At 44.8% G+C, this 14,936-nt stretch overlaps 1 protein-coding gene across 1 annotated transcript in view; it reads left to right on the top strand.

Moving 5' to 3' along the window:
• The window catches only part of furinb (furin (paired basic amino acid cleaving enzyme) b), a 62,571-nt gene that overhangs the window by 2,412 nt on the left and 45,223 nt on the right, over nt 1-14,936 (top strand). The window contains exon 2 of the mRNA XM_076141819.1: nt 2,259-2,499. Coding sequence (XP_075997934.1) covers nt 2,323-2,499 — 177 coding nt within the window. The 5' untranslated portion in view covers nt 2,259-2,322. The remainder of the gene's footprint in view (nt 1-2,258; nt 2,500-14,936) is intronic.

Below are 14,936 nucleotides of genomic sequence, written 5' to 3'. Positions count from 1 at the left end.
TCAACACCAGCAGCATATCACCGCAAAAATTAATGTCACAGACCATATTGATTTGGCTGCGTTAGCACTCTGGCTCATAACAGATCTTAAGAGCCACCGTTCCTAAAAGCTGCTAGTCTGTAGAGTTTCCCGGCAATGGTTGCTGTTGCCCAGGTGCTTTATGATGATATAAAAACAATAATGAATGTACGGCATGGAAGAGGCCGCTGCAGTCTCAGGGGAGGGAGGGGTGGAGGGGTGGTTGAGACAGGGAAGAGGGGACAGAAGTCACACCGAGGTCGCTCCATACAGCACTTATGTCATTTTGCTCCAATTCCGTCTAATCCCAGAAATTCGGATTGGACGGAATTTGGAGATTGGACATTTTCCTCTTCAAAGTTCAACCTCAGAGGAAGAGGAGCGGATTTTCTCATTGGGAATCCTATGGTTGGAACCGAAGTCTACTCCCCATACGTGAGAAAGTCGAGTTTCTTTGAAGAGCGACCACGTCTCGAGCCTTCTTTCCCTCGCCGTCCTTACGATCCCGTCTCATCCATACCTTGAAACAGAAGGTAGCGAGTCAATAATTCAGTTTCCGTCACATCACATTCACACACCGCCGGCTCCTTATCCACCATTGGCTCTATACCTCGGCTACTCCAATCTGCTAATGAGCTCTAAAGAGGTTACGCAACTTGATTTTTTTTCTTTCTGTTTTCACTCCAGTGTGGATTTTGGAAGTTCAAAGTCCTCCTATGGTTTGAAGGGTGGGCCTCTGTTGCAGTTTCGAGGCTTTGATGTATATTGTAGGAATAGTCAGCCTCTTGTTAACTCCTCTGCTGGCTTTTTTTTGGGGGGGGTGAAATGTTTTGGTGTTGTAGTATGTGCTCGTTATTTTCCGCAGTGCTGTATGGAGGAGTCAACTCTCTCTCTCCTCTCTCTCCTTCTCTCTCTCTCTCTCCTCCTCTCTCCATGTGACAGGCGGACCCCCTGCTCCTGTTTTTGTGACTTCAGCGTAGCATTTAATGAGCTCAGAAGAATTGCAGCACAGGAGGAGTGACAGCCCCCCGGTCATGTTTCCATCCGCCCCCCCCCCCCCCCCCCCCCGTCGTCGACGTCTTCCCGAATCACACCAGTTTCCCTAAACCGCCTGAGCGAAGAGCAGCGGATGATGTATTTAAAGAGGGGAATATGTCGAATAGGCAGGACTCCCCCCGAAGCCAGAGACGATTGTCAAAGCCAGGGAAGAGCGAAGAGCGAGGGTCCTTCGTCACGTCGGTTAAAGTTCTGACACGCATCCCCCTTCAGTTTTTTACGCCATTGATTTCCGGGGAAAATCTCCTAAAGTAACAGTTCATCTTCCCAGCGGCTCCTGTGTTAAATCTCTACTCTCTCTCTCGCCGCCTGTAGCTGTTGTTCCAGTGGGAGCGACTCGTGTCGATTTTTACAAAGACACGAAAAAGGCAGATCAGAAACGATAAAAGTCGTCTGTCACTTATTAGAAGCAAACACGGAGGGGAAATGATGATATGATGCTAATTGCCGATGCTAAACGTGTGTTTGTTGAACGCGCTAGACTGAGCAATGTGATGCGGCATCATAAATAACAAAAATAGTTGACGGGTGTTCAGGGCTTCATCGCCTCGCTCCTCTTCATCTTCTGCACAATGAATTGATTCAGTCTTCACCTTTCCTCCCACTAAGTGTCAGTCAAGTTTACCTCGCCGCTTTTTTTCTCTTTTCATGCTTGACTCACCGCATCCTCCAAGAACGCACATCGACCTCCAATCTTCAAGTGATTTCCCTGATGAGTCATACCCTTTCCTTTTCAGTCACATTTCATATTTACCTCTTCAAATATTTTTCTAACAACTAAGCGTGAATATAATGTTTAATGTGATTCAAAACACTCAGCTTGATATCAAATCTAAATGGCAGTGGAGTTTACGCTCTAACCTCTCCTGTTCCACAGGGGAGGCCTGATTGCCGTGTGTTATTATATTCATATTATTACATTCATTACAGTCTCACCTCTAAAAAAACAAATAGGACGACGTAATGTTGTAGCCTGAAAGCTTTTTTTCTCTCTTTGGGGTTGGTAAAGTGGCTGCTTGTGTCTGAGGCGCTGATATGATCTATGGCTGTGTTGTTTATTTCTGCTGTGGTTTGGGGTTTATCTTCTTAATAGCGTCCACACCGGATCATTCAGACCCCAGAGTGACCCAGTTACCGAGGCCACGGTTGTTGCTTATAGCCGATTCTCTCCTCTCATCCGCCAGGTCGCTGCTCCACTTTGCTGCTCTCCACGGCCGGACAGATAGAAGGCGGCGCGGTGTTCTTTTCATGGATGCCAGGGTGGCTCTGCTGCAGCTATGGACGGCCCTTGTCCTTCTGACCACAGAGGCGGAATGGACGGATGCTGCAGAGGTCTACACCAACGCCTGGGCAGTCCAGATCCAAGGGGGGCCGGAGGAGGCCGACCGCATCGCTGAGGAACACGGCTTTGTCAACCACGGCAATGTAAGTGTGTGTGTGTGTGTGTGTGTGTGTGTGTGTGTGTGTGTGTGTGTTCTTGTATGTGTGTGTGTTCGTGTTAGTGTGTATTCGTGTCACATGTGATCCCGTCCCATCTCACACTCCAATCAGAAACGGACCTTTGACTTTGCGGCGTCTGTTTAAGTGGACTAATAAAGGAGTTGCTTGCTCTGCGTATTGATTTGGAAGTTTCGTCTCCTTCTTCAGTCAGATGAGATGCTTGTTATTGTCTTCGTCGCCCTGGAGATGACTGTGATTGTTCTAACAGGCAGAGCGTGCATGCAGATCCAACAACGAAATTAGCAGAAATTAGTCTAAATGATGTTATTAGTCAGTGTCGCTTTGACTTTGGTTTCTCATTATTATTATTTCCGCTGATTTCCTTTTGCAAAAGTGACAGTTGCACGTGTGTGTGTGTGTGTCGCAGCATTAATGCTGAGGCGACGTGTTCTTCTGCCCTGATGTCAGATAAATGTCAGCTCCCCGGGCTGAGCTGCAGAGAGCCTCTAAATTATCCATGCGCCCGTGCGAGCGTAAGCACGAGCTCCCCCCGCTCGTCACACCTGAAGCCCAGACATGTCATTGCCTGTATTTACTTTAGTTCTATCAGAAATATGACGGGAAGAAGGCTTTTTTATTCTGCAGCCTTGACCGAAAGCGTCTGCATTTAATTACGAGTCGTTTTGTTTTACTGCTGCAGCTTTACGTTTATTCTATTCAGCCAATCTATTACTGGAGCTTTTGCGTCACCCTGCTTTGGGGGATAAGGAATGGAAATCTTTTGAGAGAGAGAGAGAGAGGGGCAGAGAGAGAGAGAGAGAGGAAGCAGCAGCTTATTGTTCTTTCAGGTATTTGTAAGGCGCCTTGAAAGTGAAAATGCCTCCAAAGACTAAGCTCTTCGCCATATTTGCGCTCGGCGGCTGACAGTATTTGGTCGCATCTCCGCCTGTTGCTCCACTTGATATAACTTCTTATGCGCGTATCTCCGAGTGCTGCACACACACATACACACACACACAGTCAGACAATATATGTAGGAGGTTGAATTTGAAAAAAAAAAGAGGCCGTTTTACAGAAAGAGAGGTTTACAGCATTAATTCAGGCTTATCTCTGCCTTTGTTATTTGGTAAAGACAGAGCTTTTGTTTGGAGTCTCCCTCTTATCACAGCTGCCACGCCGGCTCAAAGCGCCGCGGGAGAGAAAAAGGACGTGAGCGTGATTATTAAATGTTCTTTATTGTCCTCGCCGTGGCATTAAATCGGGCCCACGTGACAATTTATCGAACTTCTGCCGAAGACTTATACTCTCCTTTAATCTGGCATCCATTTGGCATCGATCCGGCTGGATGCAGTTGTTAAACAGTCTAAATCTATTGTGCTGCTGAGTTGAAGAAAGCCCACATTAGGAATAAATGCCTCCAACAGATCTCTTTTCTTAATTCTCTCTGTAAATTCTATACAGGGGGGAATGTGTGTGTGTGTGTGTGTGTGTGTGTGGCCCCGGCGTATCAGATGAAATGTTCAGTATTCGGCACACAGCTCACATTCTGTATATATAAATTCTAGAACTCACTGAGGGATGCAGTTCCATGGAGCCCCCCCCCCCCCCCCAAAAGAAACCAAATCACCTCTTCCCACCCAGGCCCATTTGTCTTCCTCCCTCACTCTCCCGCTGATGTAATTAGCATTCCCCCACAAACTTTTATCATTTTCTTTATCCTATTTGTCTGTTCTTCCATTACACCGAGCAGCACACACGTCCCCACCTGCCATTTTGTTCATTTAGCCAGGAGATGTATGATAGCATTATGTCTCCCCCCCCACTCCCCTCTCTCCCCCGTTACCGAGCAGAGCACAGGACCCAAACCTTCCAAGGAGACTTGTCTATTACGGAACGCCTGATGCCACATGGCAGCTTGTCACTTTGGTGCACACAATGTTAAGCCGCTCGAGTCCAAGAGTGTGAAAAAAAGGAGAGCGCAGCCCGATGATCTCCAAGCACAAATCCTGCACAGCCGTGTTTCCATTCTAGTATTAGTTTGAAAGTGAACAAAGGTCATTGCGAATTGGCAATATTTCCCTTTCGATTATATTATTCAGATAAGGTCGAATCTTTTCCCGTTTCATCTTGCGACGTTAAGAGCAGAAGTCAATGAGGTGCCGGCTCTCGATGATCTGTCGGCTCTCTGGGAATTACTAATCATTATACCCTCAAGTCTGTGTTTCTTGTTAGCTGGAAGACGATTGGCTGTGACGGAGGAAATGCTGTCAGCTCTATCCTCTACTCAGACCAAAACAAATCAGCTTAATGTTGCTTCAACCGCTGATAACAGAGCTGAGTGGAGTAACTTTAGGCCGTTGTCCCAATATTTTCTCCATCTGGTCTTGCTGTTTGCCATGAGCGCCTCTGCTGCACAGCTCCGTTGTGCCTTTGCCTGACTGCTCTCTATCTGGAACAGAAGCCTTCCCATGGTTGGTCAAACACAGATCCCCTCTGCGCAGTAGAGTAAAAGAGCCAAAGTATGGCAATAACTTCCTTTTCCCCAGATTCAATAGAAGAACATCTCAGTCTCCTCTTCGGTTTGCACAAAATGCACCTCAAACGTCCGTCACCGCCAAACCCCGAATCAAAACGCTGTCCTTTGTAACCGCTCGTTTGAATTTATTCCTAATCGTCTTCACAATCTGAAGGTTCTTCTTCAAATTTCTATTTCATGAGGTATTTTTCTATTCATAACTTCAAATAACGCACAGCAGGGAAAACCTCGCTCGCGTCTCTGCACAACAAAGCAGCACTCATAAACACGTCAGAGTCCTTCATCATGACTTAACGGCGAGTAATGAAGTATTTACAGTTTGTGCTAGCCCGCTCCAACAACTTAACGTGATCTCTTGTGTAGGTTTGAGAGATAGAATGAAAGGAGAGTAGAGAATGCAGATAATTGCCGGTTTCACGGCGGAACTGTAAGAAAGGAGCAGAAGTGGAGGATGCGTGGGAAGGCTGCTAATGTGTCGCCCTTACGGTGTTTGGCACTGAAAAGGAATGAGTGAGGCAGGTGACTTAAAGATCTGAAGGTGAAATTCAGTCTGATCCATTGTCTGGAATGCGATTACGTGGGAAGGGGATCTTCTGCCTCTGTTTTCCGGAATAAGGCGCCAAAAATCAGGTTTATTTTAGTCTCGTGTTCCACAGCCGCTGCTAAGAGGGAAGGATAATCTATAGGGGACGTTGGAATGCCGGGGATGACGGCACAGTGTGGGTTAGGTGAGGATATGGAGTTTGGAGATGCTGCGTAACCTGAGGTGGTGGGAGAGAGAAAGAGCTTAGTCATTCTCGCATTCCTGTTCTCTAGGGCCCACGGGGGGAGAACATGAACGTCTAATCAGGAAGTAATGGGATTTTTATCACTAATGTGATTAGGAGATCATCACATAACAGATTATTTGTTAACTGCAGGGTTCGGGGACGCTTCTCTTTTGTTGTTGCGCCTCTATGTGAAATTGTTTCCTCACATTATGCGTCTTATGAGTGTGTGAAAACGAAGGCAACCTAGGTGTGTGTGTGTGTGTGTGTGTGTGTGTGTGTGTGTGTGTGTGTGTGTGTGTGTGTGTGTGTGTGTGTGTGTGTGTGTGTGTGTGTGTGTGTGTGTGTGTGTGTGTGTGTGTGTGTTCCCCTATAATGTGTTCCTAATGTTGATGTTGTTGTGTTTGCCTGCGCTGGAGTTCCCGAGCAGAGTTTACAGTGAAATGTCAACGGCGCGCTCTCGCTGAAAACGAGTCAGAGTCATTGTTTTCATGAGGATGGTCAGGCTCCGTGGGCGTCGACAGACTGAATCGCTCTGCTCGGCGGAGTAGACACCTAATGCCATCGCCTCGCTCCATCTCGTTCCATTCGCCTCTCCCTCTATCGCCCTGCAGCTCTGCGTCTCTGCGTCTCTGTATTTAAATGCAGCTTGCTTGACACGTGGCGGTTACAGTGCGCAATCTGAAATAAACTCCTGCTGTCTGTCGTGCTGCTGCTGCTGCTGCTGCTGCTGCTGCTGCTGCTGCTGCTGCTGCTGCTGCTGCTGTGCCTCTTCCAGACTTCCAGACAGGGAAACACTCGGCTGGCTCTTGTGGCGCGGAGAACAGGTGTTTTCCAAAGGCGAGCAAATGTTTGTCTGCGTTCAGCTGATTGTACTGTTATATTCTGGCAGATGCAACGCTCCAGCTACATGTTTACAGTCTGTCCTTTACCAGATCCATATCATTTCAATGTTGAGCTTGATTCAGATCTGAGAGGCCCGTTTACATTCCCAAGCCAAAACACTGGACACAGAGCAGAGAGTTATCGACCCCAAATCAATCAAGCCAAAACGGTAGTAGCAGCAGAGAAAAGTTTACATAGTTACCTCAGCGTCTTTTTCAAGACAATCGGTAAGCAGAATCAATTTGGCCTCCTCTACAAGAACTTCATTCATTCTTGTCCAACAGCAAATATCAATTTTGAGCCTTAATAATAACTTTAACTGCTGTTCTCTTTCTGTAAACAGAGCGGCACTCAACAGCTTCTGTGTTCTGACTCCTTACATCAGGGACGAAGACACAGATGGCAGCTGAGCACTGATTACTCACTCAGTCACTCACTCCAGAACACACTTGATGTCCGTACGCACAAGACCAAAACTCACTTGTTGAATGAACAATCGATAGATAGATACACTTATAGAAAGGAACTTCTGCACCTTGGGGACACGCCAGGGAGCCAATCTATAATGTCAAGCTCTTTACGTCCCACTTCATCTGTAGCCGGTTACGTCGTCAAGTCTTCAGCCCTTCGCTAGCAGCGGGAGAACAGTGAACAGCGGGTGTGACTGCTATTTCCTGAAATGGAAGAGAACTGTGAGCAAATCTATAAATCTCACAAGAAGCCGCATGAAACCCCAACGAATAATTCTGAGGAATTATGTCCCCTAATGTTTCGAAACCATGGCGATTCATCATCACACAGCTTATATAAAAGTCTACGGAGATTCCACATTATAACCAATTCATCCTGGATTAATTCCCACCGAATAACCGGAACTGTCCGAGTTTTTCACTCGATGACTTATTAATTAACTTCTTCCAGGCCTCGCCGGTTTGCGAATGAGGAAATCTGAACTCGTAATTTTTATGTGTCGTCTTTATCAAGAGGCTCTACTGTCAGGGACCACTTCCGACAGTATTGCTGGGCGACATTAAGCTTGTCAGAGGAGCGTATTGTTAATGTGATGAAGAGCGACGAGCGGCGCTGCGGATTGCACGACTATTTTGCCAGTTTCAGTGTCGGAACAATGGTGGACAGAAGCTCACTGCAGCCATTTTGTAAGTGCGGCAGGGGAGCGTTAGAGACAGCGACATGACATTGGTTATTTCAGGGATAGAAGTTCAAGGTTAGATGGACGTTGCAACGCGTTTCTGATCGCTTGTTCTATTTCTGTCGGCGAAACACGAGCAACCGCCTGGTGTTTGTGTCCGGTTCATTAAAGAAGGCGATTATAAAGCTCCGTCTGTCTCTCGCCTCTTTGTTATCTCTCTCTCTCTCTCTCTCTCTCTCTCTGCTACATACCTGTGCACTTCAGCGCGCCAGCTTTAGTCATGAACCCCGCCCGACATCATTCAGCCTGCAGTGTTCCGCCGTCTTCTATTTCCCAGAGGACTTTGAAGGGGGGGAGGATGGGGGAGGAGGATCGAAACCTGTGAAGTCTCACTTTTGGCACTAACGAATCGCAATTGAAAAAGTCTGCCAAGGTGCTCATACACGAGAACGCTGCAGAGAGATTTCCTGTTTGAGATGAAGCCTCGTCCCTGGGAGCTTCCTTGCGCTACGACAATATTTTCATTATTCCATTGGTGCCTTTTCTTGATCATTTCATCTTGCTTTTACTCTTAAGTGGCTTAAATTGTCTGCCGCTGTAGCAGAAGAACAATGTAGGAGGAAGGAATAGTACAGATGTACTTTTAGAGTAATGATGATGTTGATGATGTGAAATTGTGTGTGTGTTTTGATCTCGGGGGCCTCCTTGACCTTCATTGTTGTTCACGGTCGAAGCCACGACTTAATGATGGCGTTTGATGTTGGGCCGTCAAAGGCAAAACGTGCAGACAGGAGGTCCATGTCTGAGATCCAGCTGCATGTCAGCGTCTTGTTCCCAAACAGCATCGCCTCGGGGAGGACAGATATTAACACTGAGGATAACTCAGCGACGGCAGATGCGGCGGTGGCTGCTCGCTTTGAAGTCTCTTTAAGCGTCTTGATCTTTGTTTTGTTGTTGTTTACTCTGACGGTTAGTCATCTCGGTGGTTTAGTGCCTCCTGCTGCAGCTTTCTCCCTCACAGTCGAACACTAAAGCCCCCGGTGACTCGCTTCGCTCCTGGCACACCGTTCCACAGCTTCTCCTTTCCTTGGCATCAGGTTGCCATGGAGAAAATTGCCAGGTTTTATTTCCAGCAGATTCAGTCCAATGTCAAGACGGGGTGGAGGGGTGTGGGTGGGTGTGTGGGGTGATTTCATGCTGGCGAGACGATAGCCTCCGTCTCCCTCTGTGATATTTCACAGGGGGGACAAAGCAAATGGCTTCAAATCCCGATCGCTATGGTAATAAGTCAAAATCCTCAACCAGCCAGACACCAAACTGCCAAACCGCATGTTTTCACGTTGTCTCGCTGGTCTCCCTGTGTTTCAGTCGCAGTCTGTAACACTGTCACAGGTCTCCCACTGTGAGCTTAGTCGAGCACATTTAAGTCTCACTGTCAAAGCTCTAAGTGAATATGCATGCAGTTATGTTTGCCAAGAGCTATTGATTACAGTTCGGATCTCTCGTAAGCCGATAGTCTCTCGGGTGCGGTGCTCGACAGCCCGTTTCGGCATAAATTCCTATTCCGATGTGTAGTTTCTACCTATTCGTGAAATGTTTTGTTAGTACAGCAAATTATTCATAAAGCAATGCAATGCCGGTGCCCTCGTCTCCGCTTGTTTTGAAAGGTCACTCGTATTTGAATATCTGAGTTGGCCTTTTTGCATACTGCTACAGATCGCACTGGATGCACTGACACCCTGCAGTTTTCTGTAAACATCGTGTAATAAGGGTGTGAAAATAGTAAAACTCAACAGGCTTTCGATTTATAGCGTACCTCCGGAGTCTTTACTACCGCAAACATCCAATAGAACCTGTTGGGAAATTGGAGCCCATCCATAATTTTCTCCATTGTGGTTGTTCTCCAACTACCTTTCCCTTTCATGTCGTCCTTTGTCAGAGTTTCCAGTGAGTGCCGGTGGCTTGCAGGTTTGGCCTCAGTCCTTCTCTGTTTGTTGTCCTCCCTCTCCCTCTCCATCTTTGGCAGTTTTCCCCCTGTTGCCTTCCTTTATCCTCCAGATCCCACCTCAGTGTTTACAGTTCTGAGTGAAGCCTATTACCTCTTCAGTCCCTGCTCATTTAATTGCACCACTTCGTTATATGCTGCCCGCAGACACACAACCCTTTAGCTGTTTCCAAAAATGTGTCCTAGAAACGCTTCTGCAGCTGAGCCAAATTTACCCAGAAACCACTAATCACGGCCATGGAAACATAATCAAAACTAAATTTTGCATGAACTGCAAACGGGGTCTTGGTCAGGTGGTATAGAATCTAAATAGCAACTGATCCATTTTTTTCTGGAGCAATTTTTTGAGATGTGGCTTCGATAAACACATTTACAACCCATTTGTCAAATACAAACATTAACATCTCAAACCAGTGGATAAGCCGCTGCTGCTGCTGCTGCAGGTCTTTACCATATGGTTTGACATATTGCGCGTTGTTCTCCAAGGATATCATGGTGTGAGAAATTTAATTGGGTCGACTTCAGACTCGGCCATTGCCAGTTTTCCAGTTATGAATAAGTAAGTTGTCTCTCACTCACTCACAGTAATGTTTTTGCTTCCGCTATTTCGGTTGTGAAGGAGTTTTTTTATGGTTTTCACTGCCTGGCTTACGACGTACCGTCCAAGTCGTGATGAAAAATGAAAAATGGAGAATAAAATGTAGAATAAAAGGGCGTTTTTGGCCTTTGCTCCCAGTTATTTCTGACACTGACTCCAATAGATGGGAGTAATAGAATGTTATAGAGAGGGGGCTGTTGTTGTATCATGAGGGATGTCTGGATGGCTTGACAGAATAGATCAACAGAGGAGAAAGATTAAGTCTATCAGACTGCTCTCTGTTGCTCTGAGATACGGAGCCAGTCGTGCGTGTGCATTGTCTGACTTTATTCAACTCTCTTTACTTCAGGGAGAGCTTTTTTAAGACTGCTCACATTCATAATCTGTCCATTATTGACTTCAGGTGGCTTTGAGTTAAATTGAAGATGGAACTTTCCTTTTGTAAAGGGTCAACCTTTGTTCGCAGAGAAGACTGTTGCCATAAATCAAGCGGAGCCTTAGTCACAACACGCTCCACTTTTGCTATTTTGTATTCTTCAGCTCCAGTATTTCACTTCCTGGGCTGTTCTCTCTCTCTCTCTCTCTCTCTCTCTCTCTCTCTCTCTCTCTCTCTCTCTCTCTCTCTCTCTCTCTCTCTCTCTCTCTCTCTCTCTCTCTCTCTCTCTCTCTCTCTCTCTCTCTCTCTCTCTCTCTCTCTCTCTCTCTCACACACATATATATATAGGTTGACCATCTTGTTTCTTGAGCGTAAACCGAACATGTTGTTATCGTGACAATAGTTACTTTTTAATACCGTTGCTTGTTATGTTTAGTGTTTAAGTTGTAACAAACAAAATAGCCCTTGGGGAAATTAAAGGAGCGTAAAGACAACTAAGGTCCTGCTACAGCTATGTAAACATTACACAGGGTTTCTACAACCAGACAGGCAGCTGGGATTAATCTGTTGTGTCTTTTGTACCTTTTGTTAGTATTTATGCTTCTTCTCTTTTGTACTTTTGAACTCCCAGCCTGTACTCGTATATTATGCACCAGAAGCGTCTTCTACAACAATTCCATTATAAATCGAAATCTACTGAAGTCTTAAACCCATATTTGTTTATATTGTAGTTGAAAAATAAACTAATTTAGTGTTTATAGTTGTTATAGTTTACGATTGTACAGTGCACAGATGAATCAAAACATCTTTGACTTATTCAGCACAACTATACAAAAATAAACCTCATGAAGTCGTAAGTCTTTGTTTCGGGGTTATTTTGTACAAGTTTATGATATCATAAGTAATATGCTAAGTAAGTTATTCATAAAAATCACACTGTCACACAAAATTGAAGATCCATTTGAGTCTGATGGTAAATTATAGCAGCATGAAACCTGAGGGATGATTTAAACTCTATTTAGTTCCCATGTTTACTGATCAATAAATCTGATATCCTTACACACTCAGTTGATTATTCAGTTTAATTAAATGGAAAGTATTGATCTGATGTGGCAGAACTAAGACAGATACACAGACCGACTCTTTCAAGTTGCTGATCTCTAAAGCAGAGACTTTGATTTGCCATTTCTTCTTTTTGCTTTTGTCAGAGTGGAAAGCATCATAAAGCATGAGCCTTAAATATGTTGCAGCTCATCAACATGTTGTTGTTCACAAGCTTTTACCTGCTGCACTCCTTACAAAGACGTCTTGGAAATGGGTCACTGCTGCGGCAATTAACTTAAGAGAAGCTTTATGAAAGAGCTTCGATTGTAGTGATACACATGTAGCGCAGCGCCGTGTCGTTTTCTCAATTACCCCCGTTTGGAACTCCATCTTTGTCCAGGTTGGTTCCATTCATCGATGGTTCCTGCTGGGTTCTATTTCAATAATGGTATGAAATGTCCAACGTGTTCCTGGGATATATTCATGCAAATCCTAACCTGTTGGACATTTGTTGTCGGGTAAAGAGAGTAGAAAGTGTTTTAAAGCAGTGAAATGTTGGAAAGAGGTCTACTGCTGTATAGTGCTCAGGCTTGTGCAGGCGTCGTGTCAACAACTACTGAAACACTGAAACATTTGCAGAAGCCTTTCCTGTGAATTTTCCTTCAGCATTTAAAGCGGGACTATGTTTCCTCTCTGCTCTACCCTGGGAGCTCATCTTTGGTCCTGCCTGCAGGAATAAACAGCGAATGAACCTTGAAACAGCCTGGGGGCTCTCTACATATATGAATAACTCCCAGCCTTTGGTGTGCACGGAGTTAACTTTTAAAGTAATGCGCGCAGAGATGCAGCTTTGTACCGTAATCATTTTCCATTGTGTTAAAGCTGCGGATGGAAGTTGCACTTTATCACCGCGGACATTTGGACTTGTGTGGATTAATGGCCGAATTTTATTTTTGGTGTGTCAGCTCCAGAGGCCCCCCTAATTGCTCATGCCGGTTTACTCACACGGCTGCTATCACGCCTTAATGAAACAGAGCCATCGTTAGTGTTTTGTTGCACAGCTGTACTTTTACTGCTCTGACAAGTGCGAATGTCCACTTTGGACATTTGGAGCTGTGGATATTTGCAGGCTCAAGCTCAACAGCGCCTATAGACTATCAAGCAACGCCGTGGTTTGCATCCGTTATTGCCTCGTGAAATCCCATGCCAGTTGCCCGTCCGCCTCTTTTCGCTTTTTTAATGTGAACGCTCCAGTTTGAAGAAACGTTATAATATAATAAATGGCAATATCAAGCAGAGCACTGTTTGAATTGAAATTGAAAATTAGAAATGAATCCAGAGAAATTGTTACCTAGTGGTGCAGGAGAGATGTGATTAGCGGGGCTGCTACAATTACATTCTTTCAGAAGAACACCTTTCCTTCCACCTACACCAAAACATGAAACAATAGACAATCAACAATCTGAAGCCCGTGTATGCAAACACAAAGTATTTGGACTGTGACAAAGAGACGGTTATTATATAAAAAGATATTACTTTTCTTCTTCTTGCTCAGATTCTCTTTGAAAGCTCGCAATTTCTTCATCTTTGGGTTTTTCTTAATTAGTTTTTTTCATGTGTTTCATGTTCAGCCTGCCTTGACTTCACCCTCTTGTATTTAGAAACCGCTATTCATTTAATGTAAAACTATTCAATATCGTATGAATATTTTAACACCAGAAGAAATGGAAATCAGACCGCAGTGCCCGTCAATACAAATACACTTAGGACAGAAGTACTGGAGGTATTCCCCGCATTGCATTCATGACCATTAAAGATAGTGAATATTGATTATTGATTACAGATAGAAACCCATTCCAGCAGTGATATCATTGTTGTCAAATGTGTTATGGCCATTGGTTTACAGAAATTGCCAGAGGAGCTAATGCTTGTAATTAGTCGATATAGTCTATGAAAACCCTCCTACCGATCAATCAAAATGTCCTTAAAATATCAAACCAGTCTAAACTCAATTAATTTATGAACAGTGGGTTAAAATGTAATAGAGAATTTAAATTAGAATTTCCTCCGATGTGTATTATGCCTATATGAGAATGATACGCCAGTGGCACGGTTCATCAATCAAAGGCTACCATGCTGTCTTTTTTATTTCTTTATTTTCCTTGAAGGGTACTGGAGGAGGAGGAGGAGGAAAAAAAATCACTGCAGCACAGCATTACTTCTCTCTGGGAGAATACAGATGGCCATTCCGAGCTGGTTCCCCCCCCCCCCCCCCCCCCGAGCTTCCTGCCATCCTTTTTTTTGTGTGTTTTTTAAGGAAAACGTTGACTCAATTCTCAACCAGCGTGAATAGCAAATCCAAAATGAATCGACTCTTCCTCACCTTCTCCTACAATACTGTCTGTGCAAATAAAAGATGTGACCTTTGATGAGGAAAGCAGAATGGAGAACTGAAACGACTGTGAGGGTTTTGACAAATCCGGATTCCCTCTGAAGTCTGACATTTGGTCAATAGCAGATTGATGTGATTTTTCCAGTTGAGGCAAGAGCGTGATGGCTAAATAACAAAGCAGCCAGGTGTCTCTGACTCATCACAGGGTGCTGAGTTGGTGGACTGATTTTTGAATGCCAATGACTGCAAATGAATCGTTAGCTCTCATATATAACACATAATTATCCTGCATCTCAAAATCAGTTCCAGTTACATCACCGCATCAGAACAAATATCCAATATCCAATAAATAAGCCTGAATATTTTTTTGATAGATCTCTAAAATATATGGCCATTAATCTCAATTTAAATAATTTTCTCATTTTAGGCTTATGATTTGTCTGGCACCATTGTGTCTCAGGCTGGAAGGGTGTGTGTGTGTGTGTGTGTGTGTGTGTGTGTGTGTGTGTGTGTGTGTGTGTGTGTGTGTGTGTGTGTGTGTGTGTGTGTGTGTGTGTGTGTGTGTGTGTGTGTGTGTGTGTGTGTGTGTGTGTGTGTGTGTGTGTGTGTGTGTGTGTGTGTGTGTGTGTGTGTGTGTGTGTGTGTGTGTGTGTGTGTGTGTGTGTGTGT

This window comes from Genypterus blacodes, unplaced genomic scaffold (assembly GCF_046128005.1).
Source record: "Genypterus blacodes isolate CSIRO-AG114 ecotype Tasmania unplaced genomic scaffold, CSIRO-AGI_Gbla_v1 ptg000021l_1, whole genome shotgun sequence".
Classification (NCBI taxonomy): Eukaryota; Metazoa; Chordata; class Actinopteri; order Ophidiiformes; family Ophidiidae; genus Genypterus; species Genypterus blacodes.
The sequence above is the reverse complement of the archived record's forward strand: the minus strand, read 5'-3'. Positions and strand labels throughout refer to the sequence as shown.